Source organism: Chinchilla lanigera, unplaced genomic scaffold (genome assembly GCF_000276665.1).
Source record: "Chinchilla lanigera isolate Chin_1 unplaced genomic scaffold, ChiLan1.0 scaffold00013, whole genome shotgun sequence".
NCBI classification, from domain to species: domain Eukaryota; kingdom Metazoa; phylum Chordata; class Mammalia; order Rodentia; family Chinchillidae; genus Chinchilla; species Chinchilla lanigera.
The window spans coordinates 17,014,835-17,032,936 of NW_004955414.1; the positions used below are offsets into that span (position 1 = coordinate 17,014,835).

General features: G+C 52.0%; 1 protein-coding gene across 2 annotated transcripts in view; it reads left to right on the forward strand.

Annotated features, from left to right (window-relative positions):
- The window catches only part of Chrdl2 (chordin-like 2), a 31,968-nt gene extending 28,636 nt beyond the window's left edge, over positions 1-3,332 (forward strand). For both annotated transcript variants that reach the window (XM_005379912.2, XM_005379913.2), the window contains 2 exons: positions 2,410-2,502; positions 3,174-3,332. In XM_005379912.2, coding sequence (XP_005379969.1) covers positions 2,410-2,502; positions 3,174-3,264 — 184 coding nt within the window. In that variant the 3' untranslated portion in view covers positions 3,265-3,332. The remainder of the gene's footprint in view (positions 1-2,409; positions 2,503-3,173) is intronic.
- The last annotated feature ends 14,770 nt before the right edge of the window (positions 3,333-18,102 follow it).

Here is an 18,102-nt window from a genome sequence, read left to right on the forward strand (position 1 = left end):
GGGTGGAACTCATGGCCAAGCTCATCGTCACGGGCCCAGAGAAACAAAGGCAGGGGTGTGGTTTCTTCAGCTTCACTATGCCAGGCCCTCCCTCCTGTCACTAGCAACAGTTCCTGTCTCCTGGACCCTGAGTTCCAAAATCTCCCATCAGCCTTGTCCTTCCTTCCTGGTCCCAGATTGCAGAGGTCAAAACAAATGCTCTCCAGGCTGAGTGGGAACAAGGTGGGCGGGGTCAGAACGAGACTTAGAGTGAAAGGCCTTTGGGGGTCTAGGGTCTCGGTGGAAAAGACCTCAAGGGTGGAAGCCCCCTGCAACTTCTGGCTGATCTCTGCTCCCTCATGCCCAACCCAAAGCCCCTCCCCAGGAGGTGACTCGCTCCCAGCACTGCAAGCAGCTCGGCCCAGAGACAGTTTGTTTTCACAAAGAGTGGAACCTGTCTCTGTCCTGGAACTCGTCCCCAGATCTGCCTGGGGTGCCACACAGCCTAGCTGCAATCAGACCTGGCACAGCCCTTCAAAGGGCAGCAGGGGCAACCATGACTCTCAAGCTAGCTCTTGATTCCAAGGCAAAGAGCTTTTCCTTTCTATCATGCTTTACGGACCGCCCTCACCCCTGTCGCCTCTTTTTCAATGTTTCTGTGCCCTGTGGAGCATGCAGTCGCAGGCTTGCAGAAGGACCGGTCTACATTTCCTTTCATGCTTTTTGCCTGCCTCTCTGTTGCAGCGCCTGGGTCTTTGGAGCCACTATTTCCTGGCCCTTGGCAGCTAGGCAGAGGGTCCCTAGGACAGTGCTAGATATTTCCTGATTCATGAGACTGTCCCAGGATCAGTGTTTCCTACTCCCTTTGATAGAGTCGCAATCTGGTTCTTGATTTTCTTTTTTTCTTTTCTTTTCTTTTCTTTTCTTTTCTTTTCTTTTCTTTTCTTTTTTCTTCTTTTCTTTTCCTTTCTTTTGGTTACTGGGAATGGAACGCAGGGCCTCGCACATGCCAGGCACTGTGCCGCTGAGCTACATCCCCGGCTTCTTGGTTTTCTTGATGGTGATGCTACTCTAGCAAGGGCCTTCCTGGTTCTGTTTATTCTTTCCGGCCAGAGGCTTTGGTGGGTAACAGCTGGTGTGGCCGCACAACCATGTGTTCAGTGCCTCGGTGCCATGTGTGGTGCCAGTGGCCACGTCCCCATGAGACACAAAAGTGAGGGGATCTAGCAAATACTGTCCCTTCAGGGCTTCTTCTAGAGTGAATCTGTATCCATCCGTCCACCCATCCATCATCCATCCGTCCATCTATCCATCCATCCACCCAGGGATTCATTCTACATGCCTAATGTGGGCCAAGCTAGGACCCCAAGAGGAAAGCCCTCCAGGAGTTCAAAGTCTCGTAGAGGAGGTAGAAATAGATGTAATGACAGCACCTTAGAGATGGGTACAATGACAAACAAGCCAAGTTCTGTGAGTGCCCCAAGAGGAGTTAGAACTGCCTTGGAAATCCACTAGGAAAGAATTCCTGCTAAGCTTGGCAGGTGAGTGATTCACTTGGCTAAGCAGGAGATACCAGCAGAAGGGCTGGCATTCGTGAAGCTGTGACTCCACTGGGGGGCTTCATGTGTTTGGTTAGGCCTGGACAGTAGCCAGGGCGCTATAACTCAATTTCTCTGGTGTCTGAATAAGCAGAGATTGACTTTTACCCCGTGTTCCATGCCTAAAGAAAACCCCGACCAGTTTGTATGGGCCAGCCAGCCACCTCCCCTCCCTTCCTGCTGCCCATCCTTCCTTCCTCCTTGTTTCCTTCCTTCCCTCCTTCTTTCCTTTCTGGGGCTGTAGGATAGGTTAGCTGTGTGAGAGCATATCGGGCTGGTGATAGGAGCAGGGTCAGGAGAGAAAAGAGGATGAAGTACGTGGGCTTTATTGTGGAGGTGACAGAAAGTCAGAGAAGGGGACCAACAGAATGACATGCACATGTCAAATGACCATCATTAGGATTACAAAGGAGAGCCAGGCATGGTGGTGCATGCCTGTCATCCCAGCCCTCTGGAGGCTGAGGCAGGAGGATCACCATGAGTTTAAGGCCAGCCTGGGCTACATAATGAACTCAAGGCCAGCCTGAACTGCATAGTGAAACCCTGTCTGCAAAAAGGATTACAAGGGGAGCAAAGGGGCTCAGGACCCTAGATTGGATGTCCATGTATTTGTACATCCATCCACCCATCCAGTAAGCTGGACAGGACAGCAGGGACCTGAGGAAGGAGAGTGGCAGATTCAAAACATTTAGGTGAATTTCCCACAGGATTTGGTGTCTGATCAGAATGGGGGTTGGAGAGGGAGGCAGCTGGATCAATTCAGAGTCTATCACCCTCCTCAGTGAGTGCGAGGCCCCGCCTGTCTTGCTCATGCCCTTGTCTCTACCCTCAGGAATCTTCCACTTGGTTCAGATCAAGAAAGTCAGGAAGCAGGACTTCCAGAAAGAGGCACAGAACTTCCGGCTGCTCATCGGCACCCACGAAGGTGGGACCTTGGGCTGAGGGGTGGGGACCAGGAGAGCAGGAAGGAGGTCGGACCTCGTGGGGAGGTCCCAGGCCGCCGGTGCCAGGAGGGCCTGGGGGTGCGGGCTGTCAGGCACAAACGTCAGCTCCCAGCACAGGAATCCTTGGGGGCTGTTGGTGGGGGGTGGTTCCCAACTTGGAAGCAAGAGAGGAAAGGTGAGGCAGAGCAGGTTGGCTGGCTTTGGCCTTGGGGCTGGGGGAGGTCTGAGCCCCCAAACCCTGGTGTGCCCACTCCGCTTCTTCTGGAATAGTTCTCCCTGAAACCTGCCTTTGTGCTGAATTTGTTCTGCATTACTCTTAGGAAGATGGAGCCAGGTGGGGCTTCAAGTAGGAGAGTGCAGGTCACTGATGGGGATGTTACCAGCTGGTCAGGAGCCCAGCCCAGCCCCGAAGTGCAGTTTGTCTGAAGGGGGCATCTTTTAGCAGAGCTGTATGAGGGAGATACTCATCTCCACCCTCCCTGCAGGCTCTGCCCGGAGCCCACACAGTTGCTCCTACCCTAAACTTTTGTTCTGCCTACAGCAGAGTCACGACCTCTGTTGTACCTGCCCATGTGTGCATGTTGTACGTGCACTATTGTATACACGTGTGCACATGCACACCCTCCTCTCTCTTCCACCTCCCTCCATACAGGTTACTGGAACGTCTTTCTAGCTCAGACTCCGGAGCTGAAGGTCACAGCCAGTCCAGACAAAGTGACCAAGACCTTATAACAAAGACCTAAGTAGCTGCAGAAATGAGTTCCATCGTTTTTGTTATTCTATATTAATAAATAAATTGCATTGCACTTCAGCTCTGTCTGATGCATTCATGTCCAGTCTCCCACGAGCTTTCCCGGGGACTCTACAAGGCTGGCCTGGTCCTCTCCACTCTGCAGGGTGGAAGCAGACCGAGGAGGGCTGGAAACTCGCCCAGTCCTGAAGTGGCTGTCACCATGCCAGGGGTAGTTCAGCCTACTTGCCTGGCACTTTGAATGCCACAGCGCCTTGTCCTCTACTCTGCACTGCCTCACCCCCAACCACGGCAGCTCTCACTTCCACAAAGAGCCCCCTCCCCAGCCTAAGAAGGGGGACCTGCTCTAGTTAGCTGGGGGGTGGTGAATGGAGCCTCAGAGCACTTTCCGCAGGGCCCTACCATTGTTGGGCTGTTTACAGTGAGGAAACTGAACTCAGGAAGGAGTAGGAGCAATGATTTGCCTGCAGGCATAGGACTGGTTAGTAGCAGAGCTGCAGTTGGAAGCCAGGGCCCTCGCTTCAGCTCAGCACTCTTCCCGAGTTCCACGCAGCGTGACCAATGTTAGAAGCCCAAACATCCCCACCTCCAACGAGTTCCAAAGCTTTGCAGTCGGAGTGCCAGCTTGGCACTATGGTCTGAGAAGAAGGCCTAACATTCACAACTAATGACAAATCAAGAATTTATCCTGCCCACATGTACAAGTCTTTGCAATTTCAAAGATGTTTTAAGGCTCCTGATTCCGTTTAACGCCGACTGCCTAGGATTTACCTGAACTTCAGATGGGCAGACGTCTCCCCCAAAGCCTCACATGATGGGTGAGGCAGGAGGAGCAGAACCCAGGCCTTCCCAACTCACTGGCCAGGCTCTCAGCACAGCTGGTTTCAACCATCCCACAACCACAGATCCCCACCCCTGCCTGCCCAGGCCTGACTGGAAGTTCCCGAGAGACAGAGGCCTGTTGGCTAGACTTGTGCGGCTACCTAGAGGGCCCTGGCTGTTGTTGTCTCCATAGACCTAGTCTGGGAAGTCTGCTCAGCAGCCCACCAGTGCCACACTCACTGAGCAGGGATGGGTGTCACCTTCCTTGGACTCCCTTTGCCAGTACTGGGGGGCCTGGTCGAGAGTCAGGGATTGGAGGGATATGGCCAGAACTTTCCTCTTGTCCTGGGTCAGGAGACGTCCACCTCCTCCACTCACCATCCTTATCTGTCCCCTCTAAAGAAGACACCATTGTTCCCTGGCTCGTTCACTGTGGGAGCTCAACTTGGAACCCTTGGGATGGGTTCTGAGCATTCACGCTTAAAGCACTGTAGGATGTGAAAGTCCAGCCATTCATGTGGTGGACTCTGGCCATATTCCAGGCCAGATGTCTTATTCTAGCTGAGATGTCTTATTCTCAGTGAAGCTTTCCCTGACACCCACAGCCACGCCTTCTGCTGGCACCTCCTGCCACCCCGCCACTGCAGGAGAGTGGGGTTGGAGTCAGGGCTCTGCAATCAGAGGCAGCTTCAGGGTGTTGGGACGGGAAAGGCCATCCCCATATGACTTTCCTGATGGTACAAGTCAAGTTGTCTTGCTGTTTTTTTCTGATGGGCTGATCAGGAGCCCATGACATGTACCCCAAACCCGTTCCATGGTTTTGGGGGGCACATGCAGTTCATTACCCCCTCACATACTTCAGTAGGTGAGCACGAGTCTCACTGTGTGGATCTAAGCAGCTGTACTGTGGTTTCATGCCAAGTTGCCTTCCTCTTCCATTATAATTCATGAGACACCGAGCTGCTCTGGGGTAGGCTCTGTGTTAGAGCACTGACAGCGCGAGAGGCCAGTGTTGACCCATCCTGTCCTGGGGAAGTCCTAAGTTCTGTGTCAGATGAGACAGAGGTATCACAGCGCCTGAGTGCAGAGGGCGGTGACGGCAGACGTAACGGGGAACACAGCTCCAGCCTGGACTGAGGACCCCTATGTGGGCTCTGAAGCATGGACAGGAGGTAGAAAAGAAGGTGGAGGAAGAGACAGAGGAGGTGGGTGGTGGCATAGAAGAGAATTCTTTGTAGAAGATGAAAAATAGTGCACAGAACAGAGAATCACAGACAGCTCTGTGTTGCTGGCCAGTGTTTGAGGCCAGCAGCAAAGGGAGATGAGGTTCCTGTGTGGTTCAGAGGCCCTGACTCCATCCCAAGGGCAGCAGAAGCCCTGGCAGGGCTCTGGTGCTGTGCTCAGATCTGTGGTTTAGACAGCTGGCTCTGGCTGCAGCTGAGGAATGATGGCGGAGAAGGAGGCTGAGACCCCGGAGGGGCCGTGGTGGGAACTCACGTGGGGCAGGACAACCGCTCAGTGAGGGGGACACTTACTTGGGAAAGCAGACCGGACGACTGCTGGGACATAGGTTTGAGGGAGCGGAACGGCTCAGCATGTACCCGAAATTTCACTGGGTGACCCTGGGGGAGCATCCAAAATTTCAGCTGGACACACCTAGAGCCACAGCCCTGTGGGTTATTATAGGTCTGGAGAGAAGGCGGGGCTAGAGACGAGGTATTGAGAGCTATCCTAGAACTGGTGACTAAAGCCAGGAGAGGAAGGACCATGGCCTGGGAGATATTGTAAGGTAAAAAGAAAAAAGGGGCCGGGACAGAGTCCCACAGCGAGGGAGCCACCACAGAAGCCAGACAGAAGGCAGGAGGCATGGCGGCTGGAAGCTCTGGTGATTTAGGCCTGAAAGGGGCCTCTGTGGAGACAGTGAGCTTTGATGACCATGGCCATCAGCAACATCAGGAGAGCCAAGAAGCCGGGTTTTGGGAGCTGAGGTGGTGTCTGGGAAGTGAGAAAACAGGCAAGATTTAAAGAAATTTGGCAGTGAAGAAGGAGAGAGAAAGCTCAATGTGGTAGTGCCGGCCTGTAATCCCAGCTATTAAGGAGACTGAGGCAGGAGGATCCTAAATTTAAGATTAGCCTGGGCAACTTAGCAAGACCCTGCCCTGCATGGAAAGAGCTAGGGGCAGCGATGGGAAACCTTTTAGACACCAAGTGCCCAGAACAATTTAAAAATTGTAAAGTGCCAACACTGCAATGAAACCTGAATACCAAGGCTTTAGTTTAGAAAAAAGCAACATGGCCATGCTGGGGTGACCTGGCTCACACGCTGACAGAGAGGGCTCTGCAACACACATGCCATAGGCTTGCCATCACTGGTAGGGCATAACTCTGTGATAGAGAGCTTACCTAGAGTGTGTGTGAGGCCTTGCCTGGGTTCAGTCTCTAGTACTGCAAGTGAAAGAGAGAGAGAGAGAGAGAAATAAAGAGGAAGGAAGGAGGGAAGAAAGGAGGGAAGGAATGAAGAAGGGAAGAAGGAAGAAAAGGAAAGAAAGAAAGAAAGAAAGAAAGAAAGAAAAGAGAGAGAGAGAGAGAGAGAGAGAGAGAGAGAGAGAGAGAGAAAGAGAAAGAGAAAGAGAAAGAGAAAGAGAAAGAGAAAGAGAGAAAGAGGGAGAGGAAGGGTAGATGAACGGCTGGCCATGCATGTGGGATGGGACAAGGGGTTAGATGGGATAGAATCAAGCCAGTGTGGTGATGAGAAGATGCCATGGGAGAGGAAAATGAGAAAAACCAGGAGTGGGGATGAGGAAGACAAGGTTCAGGAACACAGGGACAAACTACATCCCACCCTTCCTCGGCTACAAACTCACTGTAATCCCAGCTCGTCACCCGTGTGGGTGATGAGGGAGAAGGGAGAGGTGGTCTCCAGGTCTCTGGACGACCTCCCCAGACCCCAGCAGGAAGCCCCATGAATCTACTGCCTCTCCTGGCAGCTTGTGGCATCCTCTCCCACATGCCTGGCTGTTAGTAAGCAAAGCACATTCAAATCCAGTCTCTTCTGACCCCTAAAACCACCCAGTATGAGGAGTGCTAGGGGGATTATTAACCATATCACAGAAAAGAGGAAATTAAGGCTTGGGGGAGAAAATGACCCACCAAGATCACACAGTGGTAAACGGAAGAGCAGGGTTTCAGTTGAGGTTGCTGGAACTGTACCCTTCCGGATCCCAGGGGGCTGGAAGGGGCCAGGTCCTGGGCTGGGGCAGGTGCTGAAGACCTGGGCTCAGAACCTTTATTGCCCTTGACCTTCCCAGGGAGCTGGGTCTAAAACTGGACAGTGCTATTGAGATGCCAGACCTAGCCCCCAGGTTTCCTGGGTATTCTTCCTCCTCTTCCTCCTCAGGCAGCTGTGGAGTCACCTCCTCCCATCCCCCTAAGAATGCCTGGCTCTGGGAAATGGCAGTATTTCTGAGAAACAGGACACAGCCTGCGGTCTGGAGCTTGCCTGGGGGTGAGGGAAGGCCTGGGGCCCTACTGGGCACAATGACATCCCTCTCCAGGGCTGGCTCAGGAACCCCTCTTCCCTCACTCCTGCCAGAACAAGTAACAGACACAAGGAAGACACCCCTGCCTGTCCTCCCCTGCAGAGTCCGTTCATGGAAGGCGAGTAGGAGCTGCTTAGGAGGTTGGCTGAGGTTGGATGGGGTGGGGGGAGGGGGTGGATTTCTATGCATGGGCATTTCCATGTATGTGGGATTTTTCTCAGACTCTCTAGGATAAGAACCTGGATCTCTGGACGCCAGCTCCACACTGGTTTGATGATCACGTGGGATCTGATTGCTCTCCCCAGTGCCACATTTACTCCCCGCTGGCACAAGTCAGAGCTCATATAATGTGACTGAGGTCGGACGGCAACTGAGAATTTCGGCTGTGATTGGAAAACTCAGGGTCTGGCTCTGAAGCCTGGGCCAAGGATGAGGAGCCAGTCCTGCTCACCAACTCCCTGCCACCAGCCTCTACCTGGCCCTCCCAGTGAGTCTTGCCTATTGGTCCAGAATGACCTTTCAAAGACAAAGGTGACCATCTCTCCCTTATTAAGGTTCTTGTTAGGGTTCGTGTCTGAATGTCCCCCAAAGCTCATGCCATCATGAGGGGTGGGATTCTAGAGTGTGTGATTGATTTATGGTCCACTGCTGGGATTATGGGTGTAAGTGCTGCACCTGCCTGGGGCAGGGAGCCTGCATACAGTATAAGGGAGGGAAAGAGGCTTGCTCTTTCGCTCCTCCCTTTTTGCTCTTGTTGCTTTTGCTGTCTTTTGGGACCATGAACTGTTGCCCCTGTGCCATGTGCCACCCTGGCTTGGAGCCAACTGATATGGACTGAAACCTCCACAGACTGTGAACTAAATAAACCTTTCCACCCTTAATTTTGGGCATCAGGTATTTTGTCTCAGCAAGGAGAGGACAGTAACCAAGACAGCTCCCTTTCCATGACTTTCCACTGCCCTCAGAATAACACCAACACTCCCTCCTCCGCTCCTTCCTCATCTGTGTCCCGCTGCCTCTTCAACCCAATTCCCCTACTTTATCTCCCGGCAGCACCCCAGGGTGCACTGCACCATCCAAACAAGTTGGGATTGATCTGGCCTCCAGGAAGACCTGAGTCACAGACTCTGACACTGGCAGGATGGTCTCTCTCCATCCTCAGCTCTGCGGCCCCTGAATATCAGCCCTTTCTTTCCAACCAATTCTTTCTAGAAGCAGATAACACACCATGCACCGCTCAGCATCCTCACAGCTTACAGCCAGACTGGATATGAAGGATCTTCCTTTCCAACTGCAACAGAAATGCTCTGAGTGCTCCATACTGGGTGATACATAATCTTGGGTGGTGGAGGATGAAGTGCTATCCTCAGATGATTAGAATGAGAAAGAGCATAGCCCGACAGATAAGAGCGTGGGAGCAAACACATGGTCACCAAAGAGATCCTTGTTTCCAGGCCACCACTGTTACAACTTTGGACTACTTCTCAGATCCGTGTCTTCTCCTCTGTACCCTTTACATGCAGTTCCCAGGGTCAGGGATGTAGCTCAGCAGCACAGCAACTGTCTCGCAAGTGCGAGATCGAGTTCAATTTCCGGTACAAAAAAAAATGCTATTCCTTGTTTCTCAAATGCATTTCCCTATTTTCTACCCGTATTATTCCAGCTTATTCTTTGAGACCTCGTCAGAGAAGCCTCTAAGTCCTCTCTGCTGCCCCAACATTGTATGCTCTTCCACAGCAGAATTTATTCCTTTTCACTGCAATCATCTGCCGAGGAGCCTCTCTCCCCTGGGCAGTAGGCGCCTTGAACAAGAGGCCATGTGTTGTCATCCCTATCATCCCTGCTGGCCCACAGGAGGCATTCAATACATACGGAAATGAAGGAAATGAAGAAGGAAGAGCAACGGAGATGGTGATGGTGGGAGAGGTGTAGTTGGCTGCTGACAGATCGTAGGTGCTGAATAAATGGTTGTCAAGCCCTTGAACTATCACCACCACCTTTGTCATCATAGTCACCACTCCCACCACCATTGGTACCACCTCTGCCACCAGGACCCTCCACATACACATGTACACAACCCAGGCAAGAATACAAGCAGAGCCTATATATCCTGTCCTAAATATATAAAACTTACAAATCAAACTGGCTGACTATTACATATGTTCTATCATCCTACTTTGAAAAACAAAACTTCTTAATGACCTTGAAGGCCATGTTCAAATAGAATGTGTTCTGCCTCTTCTAAATTCTTTCCCAGAACAGGTAACTCAGGCAGAACCAAACTTGGCCCCTGAATTTCAGCTGCTGGTCCACTTCTCTTTTATTATTCCAGCCCTGTCCTGTGCTATAAAGGGTCTTGTACACACACATGGGGACACCCCAGTCTGCATGTCTGCAATGGCTTTAGGACAAATCCACAAATAATTTTACACTCATCCCATAGTCAGGTATAGACTTCGTCTGCTTCTTAAATCTGGGTAGGCAGCGGCCCACTTGTGCCAATAGAATGAAGTAGAAATTAGGAAGGGTGACTTCTAAGCTAGGTGAGAAAAGCAACACAGCTATTGCTTTGTTTATGGAAAGACTTGCTTGTGGAACCCAAAACCACTATGTATGAAGTCCAACTACTTGGAGGATGCCATGCTGTGAGGAAGCCCAAATCATGTGGAGAGGCCACACACAGAGGCACCAGTCAATGATTCCAGCTGGGCTCCAGGCCAGCTACCTGAACAACTGGGATGTGAATAAGGATTCTTTCAATGATACCAGCCCCCAGCCACAGTATTTAGACTTTCCATCTAAGGCCCTGGAGGTCATGGGACAATGAGACAAAGTATCTCCCCTGCTCCCTGTTTAAGTTCCTGGCCTATAGAATCTGTGAGCATTAAAAACTCACTGTTGTGTTGTTTTAGCTGCTAAGAGTCAAGAGTAATTTGTTATGTAGCAAAAGTAAATAGAATACATCCAAATTTCATCCACATAGAGCCTGGCCTTGCGGTATGAACTATCTCTCGAGCTTGGAGCTGGACCTAAGGCAAGGGACTGTATAGGCCTATGAGCAGATTTAACTGTTTGGGGAGAGGACTCTTGAGTCCCAAGTGTGTCCCACAAGCGGGTGGGAGATGTACATCTCCTGCATCCCATGCTCTGTGTGCTGTGTGTAGCAGTGCAGCTGAAACAGGGTCAGGATGGTGCCCTCCAGAGGGCTAGGCTTGGAGTGGAGGTCGCTCCCGCCTGAATCGAAGCATGGTTCTGCTCACCACCACCTCTGTCACCACCTATTGGTGATACAACCGTCCTCTGTGTCTGACCATGGCCTCGACAGCCCCCAGGGTAGTGAGGGAGAAAGAAACATAAAAAATGACAAAAAGGAGTAACAAGCACTAGGTAGAACAGGGGAAATTACGGGGGAATGTGGAGAAAGCACTGTGCTAGGGACAGTGTGATCAGAGGCCTGGTGACAAGCTACAGTGTGGGACATTTGGGAACCTGCAAGGAATCCAGCCCAGTAAGAGCTTGGCGCTGGGCTCTGAAGCAGAGGGTGAGGGTGCAGCGCAAGGCCTGGAGAGGGAGCAGAGGCCAGCTTTTCCAAGGCCACCAGAACAGGGCTGATGTTCAGGGAGGAGGTGCTGGCATGGCTGTCAATGCCGCAGCCTGTCCTCACGGCCCAGGGCCTATTCCAGACTGGGAGTTATTTTGAATATCTCCCCTAGTTTTGAGCCTGGAAGGATTTGCAGCAGTAGAGTGGCACAATCAGATTTGTGTTTTACAAGATTTCTTAGACTTCTGTGGGAAAGGCTTGGAGGGAATCAAAAATGGACGTAGGACAACTAGTTAGGAAGTTATTGCAGCTGTCAGTGACAGAGATGGTGGCAGCCTGGGTCAGAGCACAGCGCCAGAGATAGAGAGCGGTGGATGGGGTTGTGAGCTATGCAGAGGGTAGAATCAACAAAAGCTATGGAGGGTAGGACATGGCCCTGTCCTCCCCAAGGAGCTCCCAGGGTAACAGAAAAAATGACATAGGTACAAATAGCAGTGGAAATCAGCAGTTTGCAGACCTTTCACACATCGTGATCTCAAAGATCACCATACATCCCAGCAGCAGGTATCAATACTCCTGTTTCACAAGTGAGAGAAACAGATGCCCTGTAGCAGCTGCTGTCAGCTGCCCACCCAGCAGTCATTGTCTTCCCTCTTATTTTCCAACAGAACCCTATTTGGCTGGGCACCTGGGTGCCATACCTGGCTGGCACCAAGGCAGAGTAGCACATGGCAGAGGGCAACAGTTCATGGTGGCAGAAGACAACAAAAGCAACAAGAGCAAAAAGGGAGGAATGGCAGAGAGCAGTCTTTTTCCCTCCCTTATATTATATGCAAACTACCCTCCCCAGGGGCAGGTGTAGCACTCACACCCATAATCCCAGCATTGGACCATGGATCAATCAAAAATCTAGAAGCCCACCCCATGACTGCTTAAGGATTTGTGAGGACTGGCAGACACAACCATAACAATAATACTGTGCTGGTGGAGGAGGAGGGAGATTCTCCCCCTCACAGGATTCAAGTGAGGAAAGAGACTTTGTGTTGCCGCCCTCCTTTTCTTCTTGCTTCAGATGCTCTCAGTTAAAGACATGTGACACAGTGCTACAGCAGCCATCCTGTGACCATGAGGCTGGAAATGATGAAGGCCAGCATGCTGAGGAAGACTGTAGACTAAGTCCTCAATAACATTGATGACCCACATTGAACCAATCTGCAGAGCCTCTACCTCCATGTTTCTTGTTAAGAAAACAATAGCTACCCTTGCAGTTCATACCAGTGCCGAAGCACTTGTGATGCCTCTCATGCTGTGACCCACTTGTGATGCCTTTCACTCTGTTGCCATTTTCATGTTGGAAGTGGACTGGCCTTAGTCTGCCAAACCCAGTGCCAGTGAGCCTGGGAATTTACACCTTGCATTCCACCCTTGGTGACCCTTAATCAGTGATTGATGGCATGGAGGTGTCAATCTCCAGTTCCCTTGGGCTGATGCAGATGACCAAGGAACAACCTGCAGCATCCCCAGACCTTCTCTGCAAGACTGAGCTAAGTTCCCTTCGTGGGACTTGGCCTAACTCCCACCTTGCTCTGCCTTCTTCTCCTCCCACCACTCCACCCCGCCCCTACCACATGTATCTTGGAAACAGGTCCTAACCCGTCACTCTCACATGACTCCTCATCTCAACCTCAGCTTCTAGGAATCCCAATCTAAGACAGCCACCACTAGTCAGGTTTTCTATACTTGCAACCTAAAGCACCCAAACAGACAAGAAGTTCTCATGGCAAGTTTGCTCACATGTAGGTTTTCTGCTGGCAGATCCCACCATCCTGTTAAACATGCTAATTAATAATCTAGTGATTGAAAATGTGTTAATCTTCACTAGGATGCTAAACGTAGATGCTATCTATATTCATTTTTCTATGCTGAGCAACAAATCGCCATGAAGCTGGCATCTTAAAACACATTAATGGTTTCATGTATTCCGTAGGTCGGAAGTCTGGGCATAGTTCTCCGCTTTGGAGTCTCACCATCCTTAGATCCAGTCTTACTTAGGGGTGTGGACTCATGTGAGGCTCAGGTGGAAAAGATCCACTCCCAAGTTCCTTCAGGTGGCTGGGAGACTTCATCGCCATAGAGTTGCAGATGGAGGTCCCTGTTCCCGTGCTGCCCCACTCTCAGTTCCTAGAAGCCTCCCGAAGCTTCTTGCTTAGGGCAAGAAGACATTGTCCCAAGAACCTTCCCTTTTTGTGCCTTCTTCTTCTAAGCCTTCTCACAACAGAACAGCTTGCTTCAAAGTTGGAATTAGAATCACTTCTCAGCCTTTTGGCTAAGATCAAGCATAAAGTTGGAATCAGAGAAAAGGGGTCTCTCTCCAGGGAGGGGCTTAGTCCTCTTTTAAGGACTTTCACCTGATTAAATCAGGCCCACCCACAATATCAATTATTCTTTTGTGTAACTCAAATCAACTAATCTGGGACCTTAATTATATTTGCCAAATGTGTTTAGCTTTGCCATGTCCCATCAGCTAAAAGCAAATTACAGGTCCTGCCCATACTCAAAGTGGGGGGATACTACAAGGTGTGAGCATCATAAGGACCACCTTGGAATGCAGGCTGTTATTAAATGGTACACCTGGGGAAACTGAGGCAAAAAGCTGTTTTTGTGATCCTACCTGAAGTCATACTGCCAATGAGTAGGGGCGGTGATGATTCTAACCTACACGGCTTAGTTCAGTGCCTGTACTCTTAACTGTGAGTATGTGCTGTCCGGATGTTGCCCCAAGAACTTTCCCTTTTTGTGTCTCTGAATTCCCTCAATAATCACAAGGAGGAAATGAGCCTCCACGAAGTTAGAAGACTTGTCCAAGGTCACATGGTGGCGAAATCAGGACAACAAACCAGTCTTATCAAACTCTAAAACCCTGGGCTGGGGATTTAACTCAGCTGCACAGTGCCTGCCTGGCAAGCGCAAGGTCATGAGTTCAATTCCCGGTACCAGGAAAAAAAAAACAAACCCAAACTCCAAAATCCAAAGCCAGTGTAGAGGGCAGCCAGTGCTTTGACAGAGGAATTCATGGCAGGAACACAGCATCCCTACTAGGCAGGGAGGGGCAGGATGGAGGAGGTGGCCTTTCAGCGGGGTCATAAAGAAATAAGATTTGGCTATTTGAAAGTGGAGGAGGAAGGAGAGGAGAAAATATATTTCCAAGAGAGGGACAACTTGGACAAAGCCGAGGACGCAGAGAAGCACAGGTGTTTGGGATTGAGAGGGGTGAAGGGTTATTTTGGCTCAAGATGGGGAATTAGAGGCAGCCAGGCCCCAGTTTGGAAGAGCAAGCTGAGGAGTCAGCTTCACCTTACAGACTCTGGGGAACCACAGAAGGGTGTTGAACAATAGCAGCTATGCACAAAAATGCCCTGAAAGAAGGGCTGTGTGCAGAAGAGAAGACTTCTCATCTTCCTCTTCTGACGACCTTTCCAGCTCACAGGCACCCTTCATGCCCCGCTAGCCCTAGGAATAAGACTGAAGGAGTGAGGCCACGACCATTTCATGAGTGAGGAAACTGAGGCCACCGAAAGACATGGAGCCCCATCTGGGTAAGATGCTCGGTGCTGGGAACAAAAGCCCTGCTTCAGTCATGGTGCTGGAGGGACAGAGACCAGGAATTGCATTTTTTTCTTACAGGTTGTAGCTCATTTGCTCTTTATATACCGCACATCGTACAACAGAATCAACATGGGGATTGTTCAAAAGGTTTTGGGGCCCTAGGCCCAAGGGTTCTGATTTAGCAGGTGTGGGGGTGGAGCTAATATATATATTTATTTATGTATTGCTTTATTGCAACAGAGTCTCACAGTGTAGCCCCAGCTGGCCCTGAACTCCCTATGTAGCCCAGGCTAGTCTCAAACCAGCATCCTCCTATCTTAGCTTCCCCAGGGCCGAGGTTATAGGCATGTGCTACCGCTCTTTGCCTGAACTGGCATTTTACACAAGCACCCGAGGTGGACCCAAAGGTCCTGGCTGCTCTTCAGAAAACCCTCCAGAGCATCAGGACCTGCACCTGGGTGGACGCCGCCGCCCAGGATCCAGCGCGGCCCTCCAAGTCCTTCTCTTCTGCCCGTTTTTTCCCTCCAGGGGCTGCCGCACCCAACCCAGACCTCGCTACCCTCCTCTCAGCCTTGAAGCCCTGCTCTATGCAGCAGTCCAGGTGAACTCCGCGAAGCCACATCTGGCCTTCTGGTTCTGCCGATCAAAGCCCTTGCGTGGCTCCCATGGCCCACAAGCGAGCGCCTCCACCTCACCTGACCCGGGCCCAGCCCTGGCCAATGCGAGCCGCTACTGCTGCTTTGCTCCGTCCCCCTGGGTTGCCTTTTCCTGTGGCGCGCTGAGCACCTCCACAGGTTGCCCCCCAGAATAAGCTCACCTATGAGCCTTCCTTCTGTACACCTCCAGCAACATTTTGGGGTTGGCTGACCTGAGCGCTATTAGTAACGGGGAAACTGAGGCTCCGGGGGCTGATAACTTGCCCCAAGAGGCTCCACTTCCCGCAGCTGCCGGCAGGGGAACGCGGGGCTCAGGGGACGCGGGAGGCAGGGGTCGGGGCGGGGGCGCTGGAAGAACGGGGGCTTTGATTCCCGTCTCCGGCGCAGACCCAGACGCTAATTAAAATCGCCTGGACCGCGGGGGCGGCGGGGCGGGCACAAAGCCGGCTTTGACCCGGCGGCCGAGGCGCTGGCGGGCGTGGGGCCCCGCCGCACAGGGGCCGCTTGTGGGACGTGTTTGTTTTTGCTCGTAAAGCTCGGGCCGCTGAGCAGTGCCCGGCCGAGAGGGGGCCAGAGCCTGGTGAGGGCCCCTGAGGCCACAGCCGCCCTCCCCGGGAGCACCAGCGACCTCGGGCCAGTCCCTCCCTGCTCGCAGCCTCAGTTTCTCCTTCCATGACAGGGTAACAGTGAAGACTTAGTGGTGTTAGCTTGGGGTGCCTACTGGATCCCAGGCTCTGGCTAAGGCGTTTTGTGCCTCCTTTTGTTTAATCCTTTCAACTCTATTGATATCCCCATTTTACAGATGAAGCCAAGGAAGGCTGAGCACCTTGCCCAGCCCCACACAGTTTTAAATGAAAGGGCTAAATTTGGTGTGGTAGTGCAGGGCTATAATCCCAGCATTTTGGGAGGCTGAGACAGGAGGATGGAAAGTTCAAGATCAACCCTAGCCATTTAGTAACTTAGTGAGACCCTGTCTCAAAAGTGGAAGAAAGAAAGAAAGAAAGAAAGAAAGAAAGAAAGAAAGAAAGAAAGAAAGAAAGAAAGAAAGCAAGCAGCTTAATGTGAAAGACCCTGGATTCATTCTCCAGCACCACAAACAAAACAACACAACAATAACCAAAAAAAAGCTAGTCTGGAGCCCAGGACTGTGTCTCCAAGAGCCACAGGAGGCTGCCTCTGAGCAGAGGCAGAGCCGCCAGGAAGGGCCAATCTGCTGCAGGAAGTGGGGTTTCAGCAGGGGGGATTTTCCTGCTGGCCACCTGTCAAGCTGTCCATGAGTGAGGGCAGAATCCCGCAGGACCGCAGACAGAGGTGCTGCTGGCTTTCTCAGGTTCTGTCCAGCCCGGTTGGTCAGGACACTGGCTGTGTGCACCTGTGTCAGGGCCTGTGGTGAGGACCTTCCAGCCCTGCTGGGTCAGAGGTAAGGTCTGTGTGAGTGGGTGGGGACCAGGAAAAGATGGCCTCTCCTCTTTGGGAGCACCCGTGGCTGGAGGGATCCCTTGGCCTCTAGGTAACTAAATCATCCGATCTTGGCCTTTGCCCTGCTCTTGGCATGTGGCTATTTTTTTCACCTAGCTCCTACTTACCCTTCAGGTCTCAGCTCAGAGCAGGTTATACCCTCCCACACCACCACTTCTCTTCAGAATGCCCATCCTGGGCAAGGATGGGTTCAAGGCCTTTGCCCCTGCTGCCAGACAGGAGCCCCTGAGACTGCAAGGGCTTGTGCCCCTCCCTGCCATCCAATCTCTCCTTTCATGGTCTAGCCCAGGAAGATGCTGTAGAGAACGTTTCCTCTGATGCCTCCGGATCAGGCTGGTCAAGGCGACTTCCTGTGAGGGTGGGAATCATCAAAGGATACAGAAGTCTGAGGCGGCCCAGCTTCCCTGCTGAAGGGGAGAACAAAGAAACCGAAAGTTCCCATCCAGTGACTAGCACCAACGAGGTATCTCCAGAGTGTCTCAGGCCTGAGGTTCTGCCTCCCCTCGAGGTGGTCACCCAGCAACCTCAGCTCTATGCCTCTGCGCCTCCCCCACCACTCACTGGCCTTGTGTCTGCAGATGGCTGGCTGGGGAGGGCTCCCACCCAGATGAGAGTGCCCTGCCGATCCCAGCCACCTGTGAGGACTACACAAACCAGAAGGAGGACAAGCCGGGAGGGAGGGTTTCTCAAAGGTTCTTTCCCTCCCTAATCCCTGGGAGCCAGAGCTTGGACAGAGACACTATTAACACAAAATTTGCAAACATGGTTTCTAAAAATAGCTCTGGCTGGCAAGGCCCACCTGGCACGCACTGCACCTTTGCGGCTGCTGGCCTCGTCCCCTTGGGGCGCTGGCCATCAGTCTGTCAGCAAATATGTCACTCTGCCCTCCCCAACCCATGGTAAGGGGTGGGTCCAGGGGAGAGACCGAGTGAAGATGAGACTTGCCCCCAGCTGACGAGGAGAAGGAGGGTGTTTCGGGCTGAGCCGGAAGCTGGTCTTATCTAGCAGGTTGGCAGAGGAGACAGAGCTGCTGCCCGGGGAGATCCCCCAGTGGGGTAGGAGTGGGAAGCAGGATGTGTGTATGAAAAGGACCCAAGCAGCATTTAAATTTTTCAAATGAAAATAACGCAACCAGAATGGAGAACACCCAGAAGATGAAGGGAAGACATGACAAGGAGGGTGGGGCC